At 45.0% G+C, this 18,765-nt stretch overlaps 1 protein-coding gene across 1 annotated transcript in view; it reads right to left on the minus strand.

Moving 5' to 3' along the window:
* The window catches only part of PPEF2 (protein phosphatase with EF-hand domain 2), a 356,454-nt gene that overhangs the window by 204,539 nt on the left and 133,150 nt on the right, over window positions 1–18,765 (minus strand). The window contains exon 3 of the mRNA XM_085643039.1: window positions 6,837–6,909. Coding sequence (XP_085499165.1) covers window positions 6,837–6,909 — 73 coding nt within the window. The remainder of the gene's footprint in view (window positions 1–6,836; window positions 6,910–18,765) is intronic.

Here is an 18,765-nt window from a genome sequence, read left to right on the forward strand (position 1 = left end):
AAAACCATTGAAATTCCCCCGTCATAGTTAGTTTAGCTAACTATAACTCACGCGCCCGCAATGCACTGCTGATGACGGCAATACATATTTTGCCCCCGGGATTTGGCACACCCGAGGGCTGAATATTAACTAAGCGCGGGAGCCCGCACTTCGTTTTTTCTTATTTCGGCCGAAATTCGTGCTGGGTACGCAAATCTCGTTCATTAAAAAAAAATGCTTTTTTGGGCCCTGGGGGTCCTTGTGGGACCCCCTGAGCAGGCCTAGGGGGTCAGGGTGTTTCTACCCTGCCCCCTTTTTGTGTTTTGTGCCTTAGGTTTGCTGATTTCTTGTGCCTCGGTTCTACCGAGGCAAAAGATGGCTGCCAACACTCCCTGGTTTGGAGTGTTGACAGCCAATTAGCATACAGCTCGTGATCGGGAGGGTTCGTGGTTTTTTCTGAACCAAGAACTACCTCTTTGCCAAATTTGGTGTAATTCCGTTCAGCAGTTCGGGCTGTAGCCCCGGCTAAAGTTTCCTACGGGAAATTGCATGGGGAATACATGTTTTGGGACCCCCCTTTTTTCTCGGCCCCCGCTTGACAAATCACCCCGAAACATTCAAGATAGGAGCAGACCGGAGTGTCCAACGAGTTTTGAAAATTTCGCGAAGATTCGTCAATCGGCGCCAAAGTTATTGGGAATAGAATGTTGTGAAGTTCCTGTGGAAAATAGGTCCTAACTATAACTATCTACTGGCGACCGCCAGTAGATAATATATATATACACACATACATACATACATATATATATATATATTACCTACTGGCGGTCGCCAGTAGGTAGTTATAGTTAGGACCCTGTTTCCATAGGAAAACCGCAACATTCTATTTGGAATAACTTTGGCGCCGGTCGACGAATCCTCGCGAAATTTTCAAAACTAATGGGGCGCTACGCTCCGCTCCTACCCTGAAAGTCTCGGGGTATTCGTCAAGTGGGGGCTGAGAAAAAAGGGGGGTCCCAAAACGCGTTTTTCCCATGCATTTTTCCATAGGACCTTTAGACACAGCTACAGCCCGAACGGCTGAACAGAGTTACTTGAAATTTGGCAGAGAGGTAGTCTACAGGTCAAGGAAGTGCCTTTTGTAGGTCTGGTGTAAATCTGTTCAGTAGTTCCTGAGAAAATAGCCTTTAAATCAATATATATATCTGTGGCAGCTTACGGTGCGCTTACCGTGCGCTTACCGTAAGCTTACCGTACGCGTACGGTGACGTGCGCGAGGGCGATTCTGATTGGCTGTTAGATCTTAGTAAACATTCGAATCGGTCGAAACCAGGAAGCGGCGGCCGCCATTTTCTCTCTCGCACTCTGAGGGGGGGAGGAAAAACAAAGCTGGAAAATATGTAAAGGAGCATGTTAGACAGCTCCTAACCACCTAGCATTGATTAAGGTGCTCCACAAGACCCCCCAAGGCAAAAAAATCAAATTTTTTTTTTTTCGAAAAAACGCTGATTACGCTTACCGTACGCGTACGGTAAAAATTAATTAAAAAAAAAAATATCCACACTCAACCCTCCCCGTGTGCAAAAGGTGCCCGCAAGGAACCTTTTGCCCATGGCATATTTACCAAAAGGAACAATTAATAGATTAAGTTTCTCAATGAAGCGCATAATATGTCCTCCGTGTGCGGACGATGCGCGAAGCGCATCGTGCGTACATGGCCCATCCAGCGTAACGTGGGCACGTGGTGCGCGTAGCGCACCGCATGCCCACCGTGCGTGCACGGCACTAACTGCGTAAAGTGGGCGCGCGGTGCGCGAAGCGCACCGCGTGCACACTGTGCGCGCACGATGCGCGAAGCGCACCGTGCGCGCACGGAACGAACTGCGTTAAGTGGGCGTGCACGCCACGAACGGCGTAAAGTAACTTAGCATTTAAAAAACCGTACAAATTCACTGAAAAAACCATAGGTTTCACACACGTTATAGTTAGGAATTAGCATTTAAAAAACCTTGCAAATTCAGTGAAAAAACCATAGGTTTCACACACGTTATAGTTAGCTGGACATTTTACTCGTAAAAAACCATTGAAATTCCCCCGTTATAGTTAGTGCAGGCAACTATAACTCACGCGACCGCAATCCTCTGCTGATGACATATGTGTCTTTATGAAAAAAAAATATTTCTAATATATGTATAGCTAAAATTTAATGGAAGAAGACATGGGCAAATAAGTGTCTAAATACAGTATTAGCATCAGCAGAGGATTGCGGTCGCGTGAGTTATAGTTGCCTGCACTAACTATAACGGGGGAATTTCAATGGTTTTTTACGAGTAAAATGTCCAGCTAACTATAACGTGTGTGAAACCTATGGTTTTTTCACTGAATTTGCAAGGTTTTTTAAATGCTAATTCCTAACTATAACGTGTGTGAAACCTATGGTTTTTTCAGTGAATATATATATATATATATATATATATATATATATATATATATATATATATATATATATATATATATAAAAACTACTGGTGGTTGCCAGTAGGTAGTCATAGTTAGGGCCAAAGTTTTGCCAATAACTTTGACCCCGCTTGACAAATCTCCACAAATTTTTCACAAAACGTCTCCTTTGTGGTTCAGCTGCTGTGTTGAAAGTTTTGGGGTGATCCTCAAGCTGGGGCTAAGAAAAAGAAGGGGTCCCAAAACCAGTTTTCCCCATGTGAAGTCTACAGGGATTATTTTTTTTTTTAACATGGTTACAGCCCAAACTGCTGAACGGAATTACCCCAAATTTGGCAGAAAGCTAGATTTTGGTCCAGAAAGCGTGATTTTTGCGATTTGGTGTAAATTCATTCAGTAGTTTTTGAGATATGTAACTTTAAAAAATATATATATATGGGTACGCGAGTCCTTGCTGTGAACTCGCGGATCCTACTAAAATTTGCCTACACTTCAACCAAGAAGTTTTGGCAGTCATCTTGAGACTGGGCTCGAAGCACAGTTTCAGAAAAAAAGTTACAAATAAAGAAAAGGGGGCAGGGTAGGAATACTGTGAACCCCAGATATGGTGGGGGGGCCCTCTGGGAATAAAAAACATTTTTTATATATTGACGCGGACTTACGGGTGGGTTGGCAAATCCTCTCAGGGTGCATCAAAATAATATGGGGGCCTCATTGAACCCCCCATGCTCCGGGGGGCCAGCACCTCCCCGGGGCTTTACATGCTTGGGTTGGGGTGGACTCACTGATCTCCCAGGTCCCTGAGACCACCACCTCCCTGGGGTCAAACTCTCACAGCCCCGGGGACTACCACCTCCCCAGGGCAGGCCCCCAGTCAAGAAAGGAGGGAGGCCACATGGCCCCCCTCCTGGGCCCCTAGATGGCACTGGGGACCAGCTCCAGCAATGTCCCGGGGGGCCCATCCCAGGACTTTGCAGTTTGCTTCGGCTTGGTAGGATCACCGCTCCCGCCAAGTCACAGGAAACAAGTGCTCTGCTTTCCATAAGAGAGAGCAGAAAATATTCTTGTTTGGAGCATGTATGTTTCTCTGACAGCTGTCAAGCGAGCAGGGAAACAGACATTGCTTTGAGATCCAGGGAGCTGCATGTTAGCAGCTGCCTGCATCTTAAAGCAATGTTGGCTCCTGCAGGGGGTGGGAAGGGACGGCAGGGGTCTTGATAGTCCACCCACGGTTCCCAACGGAGAGGCCAGTCCCCAGGGAATGGAGTCCCCGGGCCGAAGTTGTCCTAGGGAGGGGGAGGCAGCTGCCCATCCTTTAAAACAAAATATAGAGTCTGGCTGCTGGGGGATGGGGTCCCCGGGGTTGATATTGGCCTTGGGGGACCCGTGCGGCCCCCCCTTAAAAAATAAATAAATATAAAGGTTTGGGTCCAGGGGATAGGGCTGAAATCGGCCTCGGGGAGGTGGGCCGCTCGGCCCCCCTCCCTTTCAAATATTAAAAAAAAAAAAATTAATGCTGGACCCGAGGGGAGGGGCTCCCCAAGGCCCAAAATGGTCCCAGGAAGGGGGGCCATGCCCTGCAACCTTTGGTTTTTAAGTAAATTTCTATGTTTTTTTAACTGATAGTCACATGCTGGAAAAAGGTGGCGGGGCCTCTGACCAGCTCTCAGGAATCCTGCTGTGTGGGACTTACTGGAGGTAACAGGATGGGTCCTTGGCCCCCAAAAGACCCTCACCAACCAAGAGGACTTCATCCCCCAACCAGTATTATGCCAGGAGGTGAGTTTGCAGAGTGGTAGAGAAAGGGGGTGGGTCATCCGACCAACTCTCAGTAATCGCACTGTGTGAGACTTACTGGAGATATCAGGAGGGGTTCTTGGCCCAAGGACCCTCGGCATCCAAGGGGACTTCATCCATTAACCAGCATTTTGCTAGGAGGTGTGTGTGCAGAGCTGTGGAGAAAAGTGGCGCTGCCTTGAATGTACTCGCAGTAATCATGCTGTATGGGAAGTACTGGAGGTAACAGGAGGGGTTGTTGGCCCCCGAGGACCCTCATAATCCAAGGGGACTTCCCTTAAACAGCAGTGCCCCAGGAGGTGGGTTTGCAGAGTGGTGGAGAAAGAGGAGGTGGCTTCCGAAGACGTCTCAGGAATCGCGCAGTGTGGGACTTACTGAAGGTAACTGGAGGGTATGTTGGCCCCAAGGACACTCTGGAAACAAGGGGACTCCATCCCCCTTCTAGTAGTGCACTAGGAGGAATGTTTTCAGAGTGAAGGTAAAAGGGGGCGGGCCTTTATGACTTGCCGTTTTTATTTGTATTTGTTTATTTAATTGGGGGCTGTGAGGACCCCCTTCCGTGGCCCAAATTCGGCCCTGGGGGCCACGTTCCCAGGGCCCAGCCTCTTTTTTTATTTATATTTTTTATGAAACAAGTGGAGCGGGCCACATGCCCCCTCTCCAAGGTGATTTTTGCTCAGGGGACCCCATTCTCCGGGACTCCGCCTCTATTGTGGGTGCCCTTGTCTCACCCAGGGTACCCACTTACAAGTGTTGGGGACCATGGGAGGGCCTCAAGGCCCCCACAGTCCCTGCCAGCTCCCCACCTGCTGCAGGAGCCAGCATTGCCTTAACAGAGAGGGAGCTGCTGAACATGCAGCTCCCTCTGTGTCAAAGCAATTCTGCTCCACTTTTAACAAGTGAGAGCATTCTTAATGCTCTCACTTGCTGAAAGCAGAGCACAGTTTTCTATGGCTTGGCGGGAGTGGTAAAGCTCCCGCCATGTCATAACAAATAGCTATGTCCAAGGGGTAGGCTCCCTGGGACATAGCAAGAGCCAGCCCTGGGGGTGGCGGTCCCCTAGGGCCATCCATGTATCCAGGAGAGGTGTTGCGGGCCCCCTCCTATCTTTGTTTGGGCTTGCCTCGGGGAGGTGGCAGTCCCTAGGGCTGAGAACAGGACAGGAGGGTGGCAGCGCTGCCCCCTCACAATTATTTTAAAAGAACATGCCCTGGGGAGGTGGTTGTCCCCGGGGCCAGGGGGGTCTGAGAGTCCTCCCTCCATATTAATACATTAGCCCAGTAGAAGTGGTGGTCCCCAGGGCACAGGGGTCCAAGAGGCTCCCCCAATTTATGTTTGGCATGTGGTCCCAGGGAGATGGTGGTCCCTGGGGCCTGGGTTATGTCCAAGGGGTCCCCCATTTATTAAGGAATAAGCCCCGGGGAGGTGGTGGACCTCCTGGCAATAAGCAGCCCCAGGAGAGGGGAGACTGTGTGCCCCCCTCCCTTATTATCAGAAAGCCCCCGGGACCTGGCCCACACGGGGAGAATAACTTATGAAGCGCTTCGATTTTATTGACATTTTTTTAAAAAAAGGCCTTTTTGGCCCTGCGGGATCCCTGTGACCCAGCCCATCCAAGAGACCTAGGGGGCAGGGTATTTCTACCCTGCCCCCTTATCTTTTTTTTTTACCTTTTATCTGTGACTCGGCTCAAGCCAATCAGAATTTAGCATGAGATTGGGAGGGGTTGTGGATCCTCGGTATCTCTATAGATACAATTGTAAATGTCTCTAACTAACTCCACAACTACTGAACAGATTTACACCAAATCACAAAAGGCACTACCTTGAACCAACATCTACCTTTCTGCCAAATTTGGTGTAATTCCGTTCAGCAGTTCAGGTTGTAGCCTACAGGAATTAACAGGGGAAACACACGTTTTTTGACCCCCAACGTTTCTCGGCCCCCACTTGATAGATCACCCCGAAACTTTCCAGGTGCTACTAGAATCACTTTTTGGGGGAAAAGTTTGTGAAGATTCGTCAAACGATGTCAAAGATATAGGTAAGTCAAAAAGTACTTTTTCTATGGAAACTACATCCTAACTATAACTACCTACTGGCGACTGCACTTTTATATATGTATATATATTTTTTTCAAGGTAGGGAGATATAAAGTTAAGGACAGCATATCTTTACCTCTATTTTATGCACTTATCTTTCGATATTTTCGTCTTCAATATTTTGGCTATACTTGATGAACAGTAGCAATGGACTAATGTCAATTATTTCAGTTGTAATACGGTTAGACCATTGTGCTATTCCACCTTTCGACAAATGTTACTTAGTTCTAAAGTTCAGTGTGATGTATACATTTGCTTTGAAAAAAAATGGAATTTCCATTATCCCTTTCTTCCTTACTTCCACCACCTTTCTCTCGTTTAATAATTAACGATCAAATTATTCTAGTCCGTTAATATTTTAGTGCTTCCATTTTATCTCTTTGTTTTTAAATTGTAAACACAGTTTATGTTTTTGATACAAGTTTACATTTTCCTGGTCAAATGTCACCATCTAGATCCTAGGTGTGGTACATGATCATTTAAAACTAAGAGTTCAACTCACCTTTCTCTGGTTTGTATTGCGAGTGATGATTGCTTGAGGATGTGCCACATCCCATGGTTTTCCAACAACGTTCCTGTGGAGGTGAAAAGATTCAACACAAAGGTTCATGAATGCATTGATTGATATTGAATACAACAATACATGATTTACTTGCAAATACAGAATGTGTGGCCCTGCAGCAGTGAATCACTGTATCTCAAAAACCACAGAGTACATTCTCTAAGATTTTCTTTAGTCAGTTATTTAAGGAATATCTACTGATACGATTGATTTATCGGTAAAAAAATAAGTAAATAAAAAAGGTGTAGAGGGATGTTTTCCCGGAGTCGTTGAATATCACGAGGACATATTCTTTATTCAACTTCATGCCTCTATCATCAACTTTCTACACTTCCTCTTGTTTTATCTCACTCTTAAACAGGAAATAAGTCTGAAATTATGTAAAGAGACAGGAAGTGTAGAGAAGGACAAAAAAAGAGCCATGAGGTGGAATCAATCTAGGCAGCTTTGGTATTCGGCAGTGCAGGTGGCAGGCTTCTTAGGAGAACTATAGACTCTGCATTTACTTTATTTTATTTTATTTATTTGTTTGTTTATGTATTTATTTGTTTATTTATTTAAACAAAATAGGGACTGCACACACACTTAATGCTAGTGTTGTCTTTGAGATATGTAGAGAGTATTGCCTGAGTGTGACATTTTAGAAAGGATGAGAACCTCTGTGTCAGTGACACCCTTGTCCTAAGAAAGAGGATAAAGTAGGGTGGCACAATTAAGATGAAAAGAAAAATGTTGTCTTCTTGTGCCTGTCTCCAGTAGTACAAAATTGCACAGTGTCCCTACAGATAGTTCTGCACATCAACAAGTGTAGACACTATATTCTCAGAAGTGCATTATTTTCAATAGGGAGGTGAGCAGAATCTCAGCATTATCGCCTGAATTTTTCCAAGTCAAGGTAACCTTAAGTTTTCCTGTAGTGAACAACTTCTGGCTCAGCACTGCACTTTTCTCTAGAAGCGTAACAACTGTATGCTTAGTTTCTGATAGAGGCATTCACCTAGTATTGCGGAGTGAAATCAGGGAACTCAAGTTTGAAGATCTGTGCACTGTACTAGGTGGTGCACAGAGGGTCATTCTGCCCCTCTGGCATTTTCCCAGTAGTATGGAGGCTAGGAGGCTGCTTTCATAGGTGAACTGGCAGCCATGACCGAACAATACTTTCATAGCCTCAGTCTATTCGCGGCTTTCTGCAATGTGAGTCTGATTTCAAAATTTTAGTTTGGCCTGATTTTTGCTTCAAGTTAGGCCACACGCTATTGTTATGCTGTTATGCAGATGTGTAGAGAGAAATATCACCTGAGAGGGTATCCTGGCACTAAACAGGTGTGGTTCTAGCCACACCTGGGGCCTAGTGTGACTACTTGAAAAGCCAGGTCATCAGGTTCTTGCAGAATTCAAAAAGTGAGGAGAAGGCTCTTATGTGTAGTGGAAGGTCATTCCATGCTTTAGGAGCAATGAAGGAGTAGGCTTGACCGCCGGATCTGGTTTTCTGTATTTGTTGGATTTGTGCAAGTAGGAGTCCGTATAAACATAGGTGTCTGGAACATTTGTGAAAGCAGATGCGATTATTGAGGTATGCTGGGCTAGCGTTATGTAGCATCTTGAAATTGTGGGTGAAGAATTTGCTGTTGATTCTGGTAACTGGATTGGCAGAGGTGGTTACTGAGTTCGGACCATAGAGACTGAGACCCTTGAAAAGGAAGTCATTCTGTGGTGGTGAGGTTGAAGAAAATATCCTAGAGTGTAATATTTGTATATTTTTGGGGAAGAAGGATATTAGGTTAACAAATAATGGTTATGAGATGCTGGAGCGTAAACATACGGAAACTGACAAAACTAAGGATGTGTGAAATTTCATCAGTATGCTTTTGTGTAATTGTGTCAAATAAGGCCAAATGATACAAAATTATGGGTAAATTATGCAAAATGTAAATCTGGGAGAACATGTAGAGGATCTCCAGCATATGTAGTACTGACTGTATTTTACTATTACTTGGGAAATTCTGGTGCAGGACAGTGAATCCACTGACCACTTATAATCCCCAGCACCTCTACGCGGTAGCTCTTTAATCCTTCTGCCTAACCTATTGGTATAGTGTCTGATTTCTGAGGTTGCTTTAAAATCAAACACATTAGTAACACCATGAAATTGATCCTAATGAGAAGGCTGCATTTCTCAAGTCCATTAACTGGGCAACCTTGTACACAATTTGGGACAATATTGATTAGGGATATGTCTATGCCAGGGACCTCCAACCTATTCTATAACAAGAGCAATATCTGATTAATGAAAATAGCCTTGAGCCACTATTGACTTTGACCATTATTGCAGTAGTCACCACATTAAATGCACTCACAATAATTACCACTCCACGCACAATTTTTGCAGGATTTTTTATAAATGACCACCTATCATATTTATTTCACAATATTGAGTGCCATAATATAGTCATGCCAAAATATCATATCTAGAATATTGACTAATGCTATATATATATTTAAATTCACTGAAAAAGACAAAGTTTACAGGGACGTTATAGTTAGGCTCAGATTTCCCTCGTACCAAATCAGTGAAATTCAGCAGTGATAGTTATCTGAGCTAACTAGAACGTATGCCCCCCACAATGCACTGCTTATGACCTCACATATTACACCACTTATTAAATGGTCAGTGACCTCACTGATGACATCTCAAATGACATCACTCATGACTTCATTCAGTGAGTGTAAGTATTATCTAAGAGTGTATTATTTTTAAGCATATATACTAAGCTACTACAAAAGTTAAATTAGTATGCTAGATGTACTACTAATTATTGATACTACTTCTAAATATATTATGTGAGTGGCTGTGTGACTGTGTGTATCTGCGTGTAAGTGGGTGTGTGAGTAGCTGTATGGGTTTATAAGTAGGTGTGTGAATAGCTGTGTGAGTGGCTGTAATTGTGAGTGAGTGGCTGTGTCAGTGGCTGTATGGGTGAGTGAGTGGCTGTATTGGTGAGTGAATGGGTATCTGAATGGCTGTATGAGTGATTGATCATGTGTAAGTAACTGTATGGGTGAGTGAGTGCTTGTTTGAGTAGGTGTTTGGCTAAGTGAGTTGGTCTGTGAATGGCTTTATGGGTGAGTGAGCAGATGTGGGAGTGCTTGTATGGATGTATGAATAGGTATGTGGTTGTGTGGGTATGTGAGTGAGTGTGTGAGTGCTTGTATGGGTGAGTGAATGGCTGTGTTGAGAGGCTGTATGGGTGAGTGAGTAGGTGTGTGAGTGAGTGACTGTATAGATGAATAAGTGTGTGCGTGAGTATCTGTATGGGTGAGTGTGTGGCTGTATGGATGGATGAGTGGCTGTGTGAGTGAGTGGTTGTGTGAGTGAGTGGGTGTATGAGTGACTTTATGGATGAGTGAGTGGTTGTGTGGGTGTATGAGTTTGGGTTAGAGAGGTTGCATAGGGGTGTGAGCGGGTATATAAGTGGTTCTGTGGGTGATGTAATTGGTAATGTCATCGGAGATGTCATGAGTGATGTCATGAGTGATGTCAGTGATGACATCTCACATGATCTCAAGTGATGTCACTGACCATGTCATGAGTGATGTAGTATGTGAGGTCATAAGCAGTATATAGCAGGGGCAAAAGTTATAGTTAGCTCAGGTAACAATAACTGATGAATTTCACTGGTTTTGTATGAGCGAAATCTGAGCCTAACTATAACATTCTTGTAACCTTTGTTTTTTTCAGTGAATTTCTAAGTTTTTTTAAATGTTATCTCCTAAATATAATGTCCCTGTAATCTTTGTTTTTTTTCAGTGAATTTCAAGGTTTTTTAAATGTGATTTTCCTAACTATAAAAGCTCTATAACCTTTGTTTTTTTTTAGGGGATTTCTAAGGTTTTCGAAATTGTATTTGCTAAATGTAACCTTGACCTTTGAGAGTAGGTGTGTGAGTGGCTGAGTAGGTCAACTAGTAAGTGTGTGTATCGCTATATTGCTCTTTGAGTGGGTATGTGAGTAGTGGTATGGGTCTGTATGTTGGTGTGCAAGTGGTATTGGAGGTGTGTTAGTGGGTATGTGAGGGAGTATGAATCAGTCAGTGGCTGTATGGATCTGTGAATGGATGTGCGAGTGGCAGAATGGGTGTGTGAGTGGTAGTGTAAGTGTCTGTGTGGGAGTGTCAGTAGCTGTGCAAGTGACTGTGCCAGAACGGAGCCTCGCCTGCCCCTTTATCCTTCAAGAGAACACAGTTTTCAACAAAATGTTTACCTAACTGGAGTACTTTCTTCTGGCTAATTACTAAGAACTACCTCATTGGTTAAGTGTCCAGTGCGTATTCTACATTACATCTTCATAATGGACCACAATCAAATGTCTCTAGTGACCTTGTGTGCGTTTCAACAATGTAATTGTTCCTTGTGCATCTTTATCTATAAATCTGTGATAATATGAATTCTCCTATAGAGAAGACAACAAGACTACAAAGAGGTAAATCTACACTAAACAAGGATACTTTCTCTTAACTATATGTAGCCAGTGATTCTTTGCTTGGTTAAGATGTCCTCATATACCAAGGCATCAAGAACGCATGTCACCAGCACCCTGTTTGTTTTCACCTGCCATCCTATGAGGCCACCAATCTCCTCTCTCCTGGACCTCCCCCATGCTAAAGTGTGAGTGCCTCTCTTAGGTCGCTTGCAGACCTGCCCTATTGTGAGGACAGAGGGTATTATGGAGGGGGCATGAGGAGGGTCACCAGATCTCAACAGTGTATGAGACATGGGGTGCACTTGGTCTGCACCATTTCTTATCCCAACTCTCCTGGAACAGCCACCAAGGGGAAAATAAACAGGGTCAATAAGTTGAGGTGACCCTGTGATGAACTGGCAGATGTGGCTTCCCTTTATGGCATCTCTGGTCCAACTTACATGGGTAGGTGCTGTCTGTCCTCCATTGAGCATCCCAGATCAGTAAGTTACCTAGAAGTAACTGTGGTCTAAACAAATATCAGAGAAATTGGAATATCTGCAGCTAAAGCTTACATTTTCCATTAATTTCTCTTACATTTGTGGCCTCCTCTTCTGCTTGACAGTGGATAGCAGATGCACTTTTAGCTCTGGGGTGATGGCCTCGCCCTCATGGGCTCCGTTCTGTAGACGCGCCTCCTGGTGCGTATCCTGGTGGGAAATTGGGTCCCCAGGTACAGGTGAGGTCAAAAGGGGCTAGTGATCTCAAGTCCAGGTAGTGTATTGTCCAGCACGAGGGATAGCAGAGGTGCTTTTAGTGCTGGGGTGATGGCCTACCCCCTTGTGCTCTGTTCTGCAGTTGCGCCTCTTGGTGTGTATACTGCTGGGAAATGGGGTCCCCAGACACAGGTGATGTCAAAATGGGCTAGTGACCCCCCTCTTTAATGTTAATTGTAGCCCGAGGAGGTGTGGTTCCCGGGAAAGGTGGTTTGTGTGGACCCCCTATTTAATGTTAATTGTAGCCCTGGGGAGGTAGTGGTCCCCAAGGCCCAGGAGGATCTGTGAGACCCCCCAAATTTTAAATTAACATAAGCCCTGTAGAGGTGGTAGTCCGCAGGGCTTGGGGGTGGGGGGGTCCTCGTGGTTCCCCTATTTTTTTTATTTTAACCCAGGGAGGTGGTAGTCTTCGGGTCCCGGCGGTGGGGGGTCCCCGGCCATAATTTCATCATAAGCTCCAGGGAGGTGGCGGCCCATTGAGGGGGTCCACGTGCACCCCCTCCTTTAATTTAATTAAACAGGCATTCCCCCTGGACCTGGCCCACCCAGGGGATTTATTAAAAATAAGCATGGAAGATGGCTCTTGGTTTTTTTTCTTCAATTTTGCAGCAGATTCATGGACCCACCCACGATTTTGTGATAAAATTGAAAAAAAAGTTTATAAACCCCAGCAGGCCCCTCTCGGACCCCACCACCATATCTAGGGGGTCAGGGTATGCCTACCCTGGTCCCTTTTCCATATTTTTAAAACATTTTGTGTAACTCAGCTGAAGTCAAGTCTCAAGATGACTGTCAATACTTCCTGGTTGAAGGGTTGGCCGCCAATTAGATTACAGCACAGGGACTGTCGGATCCATGGAGGATCAGCGCCCCTAGATAAATACATTTGGATTTTGTTTAATATCTTTAACAGTACTGAATTGATTTACACCAAACTACAAAAAGGCACTTCTCTAGACCACGATCTACCTCTCTGCCAAATTTGGTGTAATTCCGTCCAGCGGTTCGGGCTGTAGTCATGTCCAAAGGCCCTAGGGGAATTAACATGTGGAAAATAGGTTTTGGGGCCCTCTTTTTCTTGGCCCCCACTTGACAAATCACCCCAACACTTCAAAAAGGCAGCTGAAGTGACTGGACAATTATTTTCAAAAATTTGGTGAAGATTCATCAAATGGCGTGGTAGTTGGCCCCCAAGGATGTCCTTGAGGGCCAACTACCCCTCCTGTTACTCCGGTAAGTCCCACACAGATGGATTGCTAAGAGGTCTTTGGAGGCCACAACCCCTCTCTCCACCACTCTGCAATTGTGGCTCCTGGTGCACTACTGGTTGGGGGATAAAGTCCACTTCGCTCCTGAGTTTCCTTGGAGGCCAAGAAAGGTTATATGGGGTGTGAATGGGTACATCAGAGATTCTGTGGATGGTGTCATCAGTGATGTCATTTGAGATGTCATCAGTCATGTCACAGGCCATGTCATCAGTGATATAATATGTGAGGTCATAAGCAGTGCATTATGGGGGCACGAGTTATAGTTAGCTCACTAACTATAACGGCTGAAGTTCACTGATATTGTACGAGTGAAACTTGAGCCTAACTATAGCTCCCTGTCCCTTTGCTTTGTTCAGTGCAAAAAAAATAAAAATATATATATATAGGCGGAGCGGGTCCCCACCAACGAGGAAGTTGCAGGACAATTAAATCCAAGGTGTCTCAACGCCTCATTCAGGCAGCTGAGGAAGGCCGGATAAGGCCGAAATGCATTATGCCGCATTTTTTCTAATAAAGGTGTTTCCGATCAGTCCCCCGAGTGGCCTCTGCTCCTTTCCTTGGAGGGAGTGATATATATAAATATATATAACCTACTGGCAGTCGCCAGTAGGAAGATATGTATAGGACCTATTTTCCATAGGAAATCTGCAACATTCTTTTAGGAATAACTTTGGTGCCAATTGATGAATGTTCGCGAAATTATCAAAACTTTTGGCCAGCTCCGGCCCGCACCTATCCTGAAAGTTTCATGGTGATTCGTCAAGCGGGGGCCGAGAAAAAAGGGGGTCCCAAAACGCGTTTTCCCCATGCATTTTCCCATAGGACCTTTAGCCGCAGCTACAGCCCGAACTGCTGAACGGAATTACACCAAATTTGGCAAAGAGGTAGTCCTCAGTTCAGACTCATGCCTTTTGCTTAAATGGTCTAAATCCGTTCAGTAGTTCCTGAGAAAATTACAGTTAAAAGTACATATATATCTATGGCCTCGGAGGATCCGCGCACCCTCCCGATCACCAGCTGAATTTTAATTGGCTGCCAACACTCTGAATCAGGAAGTGTTGGCAGCCATCTTGTGCCTCAGTAGAACCAAGGCACAAGAGAACCAAAACAAAATGTCGCAAAACGCGAAAAGGTGGCAGGGTAGAAACACCCTGACCCCCTAGGCCTGCTCAGGGGGTCCCACAAGGACCCCCAAGACCAAAAACATTTATTTATTTATTTTTAAACGGGAGGATCCGCGCTGGATGCACGCATCCTGCCGATAGAAAAAAAATTCTGCGCGGACTCCCGCACTAAATATGCGAATTTGCCCCCTGGGGGTCCAAATCCCAGGGACATAATGAAAAATTAGGTGTGGGGGTCCCAATCCCCCCACACTGCCCCGGGGACCGCCACCCCCGGTGCTCTAACATAATATAGGCGGGGGCTCACGGCCCCCCCGCAGCCCCGGGGACTGCCACCCTCAGGGCTTCTTTAAAATGGGTGGGGACTCTCAGGCACCCCAAGCCCCAGGGATCGCCACCCCCCCGGGGCTTGAAAAGATTTGGTGTGGGGGGGCTCTCAGGCTCCCCCAGCCCCGGGGACCGCCACCCCCCAGGGCAACTTCAAAATGTGGGAGGGGGGCCGCCGGCCCACCTCCTGGAGCCTTGTATAGGCCCTGGGGACCACCACCCCCCAGGGCCGGTTTCTACAGTGTCCCGGGGTGCCCACCCCTGGGACACTGCTGTTTGTAATGGCAGGACGGGAGCCTCGCGGCTCCCTCCCCGCCATTGCAAACTGCTTTGCTTCATTAAAGCGAGAGCAGGGAAACCTGCTCTCGCTTCAATGAAGCAAAGCAGATTGCTTTTCCACATGGGGAGCAGCATGTTAGCTGCTCCCCATGTGGAAAAGCAATGCCGGCTCCCGCAGGACGCGGGGAGCCGGCTGGGACCGTGGGTGGATTGGGGACGCCCCCAACGAAGAGGGCCAGCCCCGGGGGATGGGGTCCCCGGGGCTAGTAGTAGCCCGGGAGGGGGGCCACATGACCCCCTCCTAAATTTTTTGTAAAATAATGCAAAAAAAAAATGGCCCCGGGGGATGGGGACCCGGGGCCATAAGTGGCCACAGGAGGGGGCAAGGCAGCCCCCCTCCAAAATAATTTTTCTTTAAAAAAGGGCCATGCCCCGGGGGATGGGGTACCCGGGGCAAATACATTAGAAAAAGAAGGGGGGCTACACAGCCCCCCTTCTAAAAAAATAAAAAGACGGGATCGGGCCGGAGGCCACGCCCCCTCCTTGCACCACTCTGCAAACACGCCCCCTGGCGCGTTTGCAGAGGGGGAACTAATGCACAGTGGTGAAGGTAGGGGGTGGGTCCGGAGGTGATATGTGTGCAAACACGCCCTGTGGCGTGTTTTAAGTTGGGGAATTAATTCCTCTTCAATCCAGAGGTCCCCTAGGGGCCAACTAGCCCACCTGGTACCTCCACTAAGTGTCACGGATCTGTGTTGCAGAGAGTTGTAAAAAGGGGCGTGGCCTCTGAACACCTCTCTGCAACGCAGCTCCCTGGCGCATACTGGAGGTACCTGGTGGGCTAGTTGGCCGCCAGGAGACCTCAGGATTCAAGGGGACTTAATCCCCCAACTTAAAATATGCCACGGGGTGCATTTGCACAGTGGTGAAGGTAGGGGGCGGGGCCTGAGGTGATAGGTGTGCAAACACACCCTGTGGCGTGTTTTAAGTTGGGGAATTAATTCCTCTTCAATCCAGAGGTCCCCTAGGGGCCAACTAGCCCACCTGGTACCTCCACTAAGTGCCACGGAGCTGCGTTGCAGAGAGTTGTAAAAAGGGGCGTGGCCTCTGAACACCTATCTGCAACGCAGCTCCCTGGCGCATACTGGAGGTACCTGGTGGGCTAGTTGGCCCGCAGGGGACCGCAGGATTGAAGAGGAATCAATTCCCCAACTTAAAACACGCCACAGGCCGTGTTTGCACACGTCACCTCAGGCCCCGCCCCCTTCCTTCACCATTATACAAATATTCCTCTAAAATCAGCCGAACTACGAATTCCGATTTACTCACCTGTTATCAGGAGAGAACCCATCTTTTAGCCCAGCACTGACCCTGAAAAGTCATTCTAAGCGTACTTACCAGTAACTTGTATTTCCTTCCATAGGAATCCATTGTGTGGTTTTCACCAGAAAAGTTTCTTAAGTGTTGATTTTTGAAACGTAAAAATATTCCTCTAAAATCAGCCGAAATACGAATTCCGATTTACTCACCTGTTATCAGGAGAGAACCCAGTGCTGCATCTTTTAGCCCAGCACTGACCCTGAAAAGTAATTTTATGCATACTTACCAGTAACTTGTATTTTCTTCCACAGGAATCCATTGTGTGGTTTTCACCAGAAAAGTTTCTAAGAGTCGATTTTTACAAACTAAAAATATTCCTAAAAAATCGTCTGTATGACTTAAACACATTCTTTCAACTGTTTACAGGAGATTCACCAGTGCTGGATCCAGGATCCATCACTGAGTAAGAAAAAGTAACGATAACACTACTTTTTTGCCATAGGATAACATTGGTGATTCTATGTGAACATTTTTCTGTGTCAACTTTTAAAATACAATAATATTCCTTAAGAATCACTACTGTGACCAAAACGCTTTTACCCAACTGTTTACAGGAGATGTCCAAGGACTGAATCTAGGATCCGGTCCTGTGGTTAGAAAAGTAATCCATAAAGTAACTAATTGCATTTGACTAGAAATTCACATTGAGCTCAATGTTGCATTGTGTTTGAAATTGTGTTGCCCATTGCAACAACTGTAACTACTGTACTTAAAAGTCTATTGCCTATTTGCAAAGTATTTAAACTAAAGTAATTCATTCTGAGAAAGTATATTTAGCATTGTACTGTATAATGTAATTATATTGTAATTAAAAAAATAAAATATCTAAAAATAAATAGTTTAAAAAATGTAGTAAATCAGTATAAAACAAATAAGTATAACAATTAATACATTAAAAATTGTCATTTACAAAACCATTGCAATTCACTGAAAAAACCATAGGTTTCAGGCCTGATATAGTTAGGAATTAGCATTTAAAAAACCTTAGAAATTCACTGAAAAAACAATAGGTTTTAGGGGTGTTATAGTTAGCTGGACATTTCACTCGAACAAAACCATTGAAATTCCTCTGATATAGTTAGTTGTACTAACTACATCTTGCACGCCCGCAATCCACTGCTGATGATGTCACATATTACATCATTCATGACATGGTCAGTGACATCACTGATGACATCTCAAATGACATCATCAGCAGTGGATTGCGGGCGCGCGAGATGTAGTTAGTACAACTAACTATATCGGAGGAATTTCAATGGTTTTGTTCGAGTGAAATGTCCAGCTAACTATAAGACCCCTAAAACCTATTGTTTTTTCTGTGAATTTCTAAGGTTTTTTAAATGCTAATTCCTAACTATATCAGGCCTGAAACCTATGGTTTTTTCAGTGAATTTCAAAGGTTTTTTAAATGCTAATTCCTAACTATATCGGGCCTGAAACCTATGGTTTTTTCAGTGAATATATATATATATACATACATACATATATATATGAAGGCTTTAAACTTACCTGCAAAATACTTCCATTTTTATTGTAAAGGCATGTGTGGTACAGGATATGTGTTAAAAAAATATATATATTTATTTGTATTTTTATTGACTATACACATAAATATAAAGATGTGTGTGTGTGTAAATATATATATATGCAAAAACAACAGTTGATGGACAGAAGGCAGGACAATGTCATACATTCACCCCAGTACAGAGATCTGGGCCTAAATCCATTGTTTTTTTGCTCAGTTGACTGGGGGTGAGTGCTTGCATTGTTCAACACTCCGTCCATCATCCCCTTTGGTTTTGCTTTGAATATATATATATATATACACACACACACACACACACACACATCTTGTTAAAAGATTATATGTGAATCATTGACCTTTGTTTTAAGACTGACAGTAATATATAATAAGGGAAATGTTATAAGATTGGTTTCTTTAGGGAACTTCAATTCACCTGCTGCCTCTCACTTGCTTATGTATATATTTCACTGTATTGTTTAGGTGTTTATTGTCTATCTAGGATCAACTGGGTGTTAACCATTATCATTTTTCTGTTTTTGCAGATCCATTTGTAAATTGCCGTGTCTAAGAAGAAGGCAATGGAGCTATAATATCGGCCCTGAAATCTGTCTCAGTGATGTCACGTTAGATCCACCAGGGTACACTTATGAACCCTGCACCAGCCCACTGGGGCATTACTTTCTCCTTTCTTTTTCTGCGTATGGGTGATTTATTTATTGATGCACAAAGGC

The sequence above is a fragment of the Triturus cristatus genome, chromosome 2_2, assembly GCF_964204655.1.
Source record: "Triturus cristatus chromosome 2_2, aTriCri1.1, whole genome shotgun sequence".
Taxonomy (NCBI): Eukaryota; Metazoa; Chordata; class Amphibia; order Caudata; family Salamandridae; genus Triturus; species Triturus cristatus.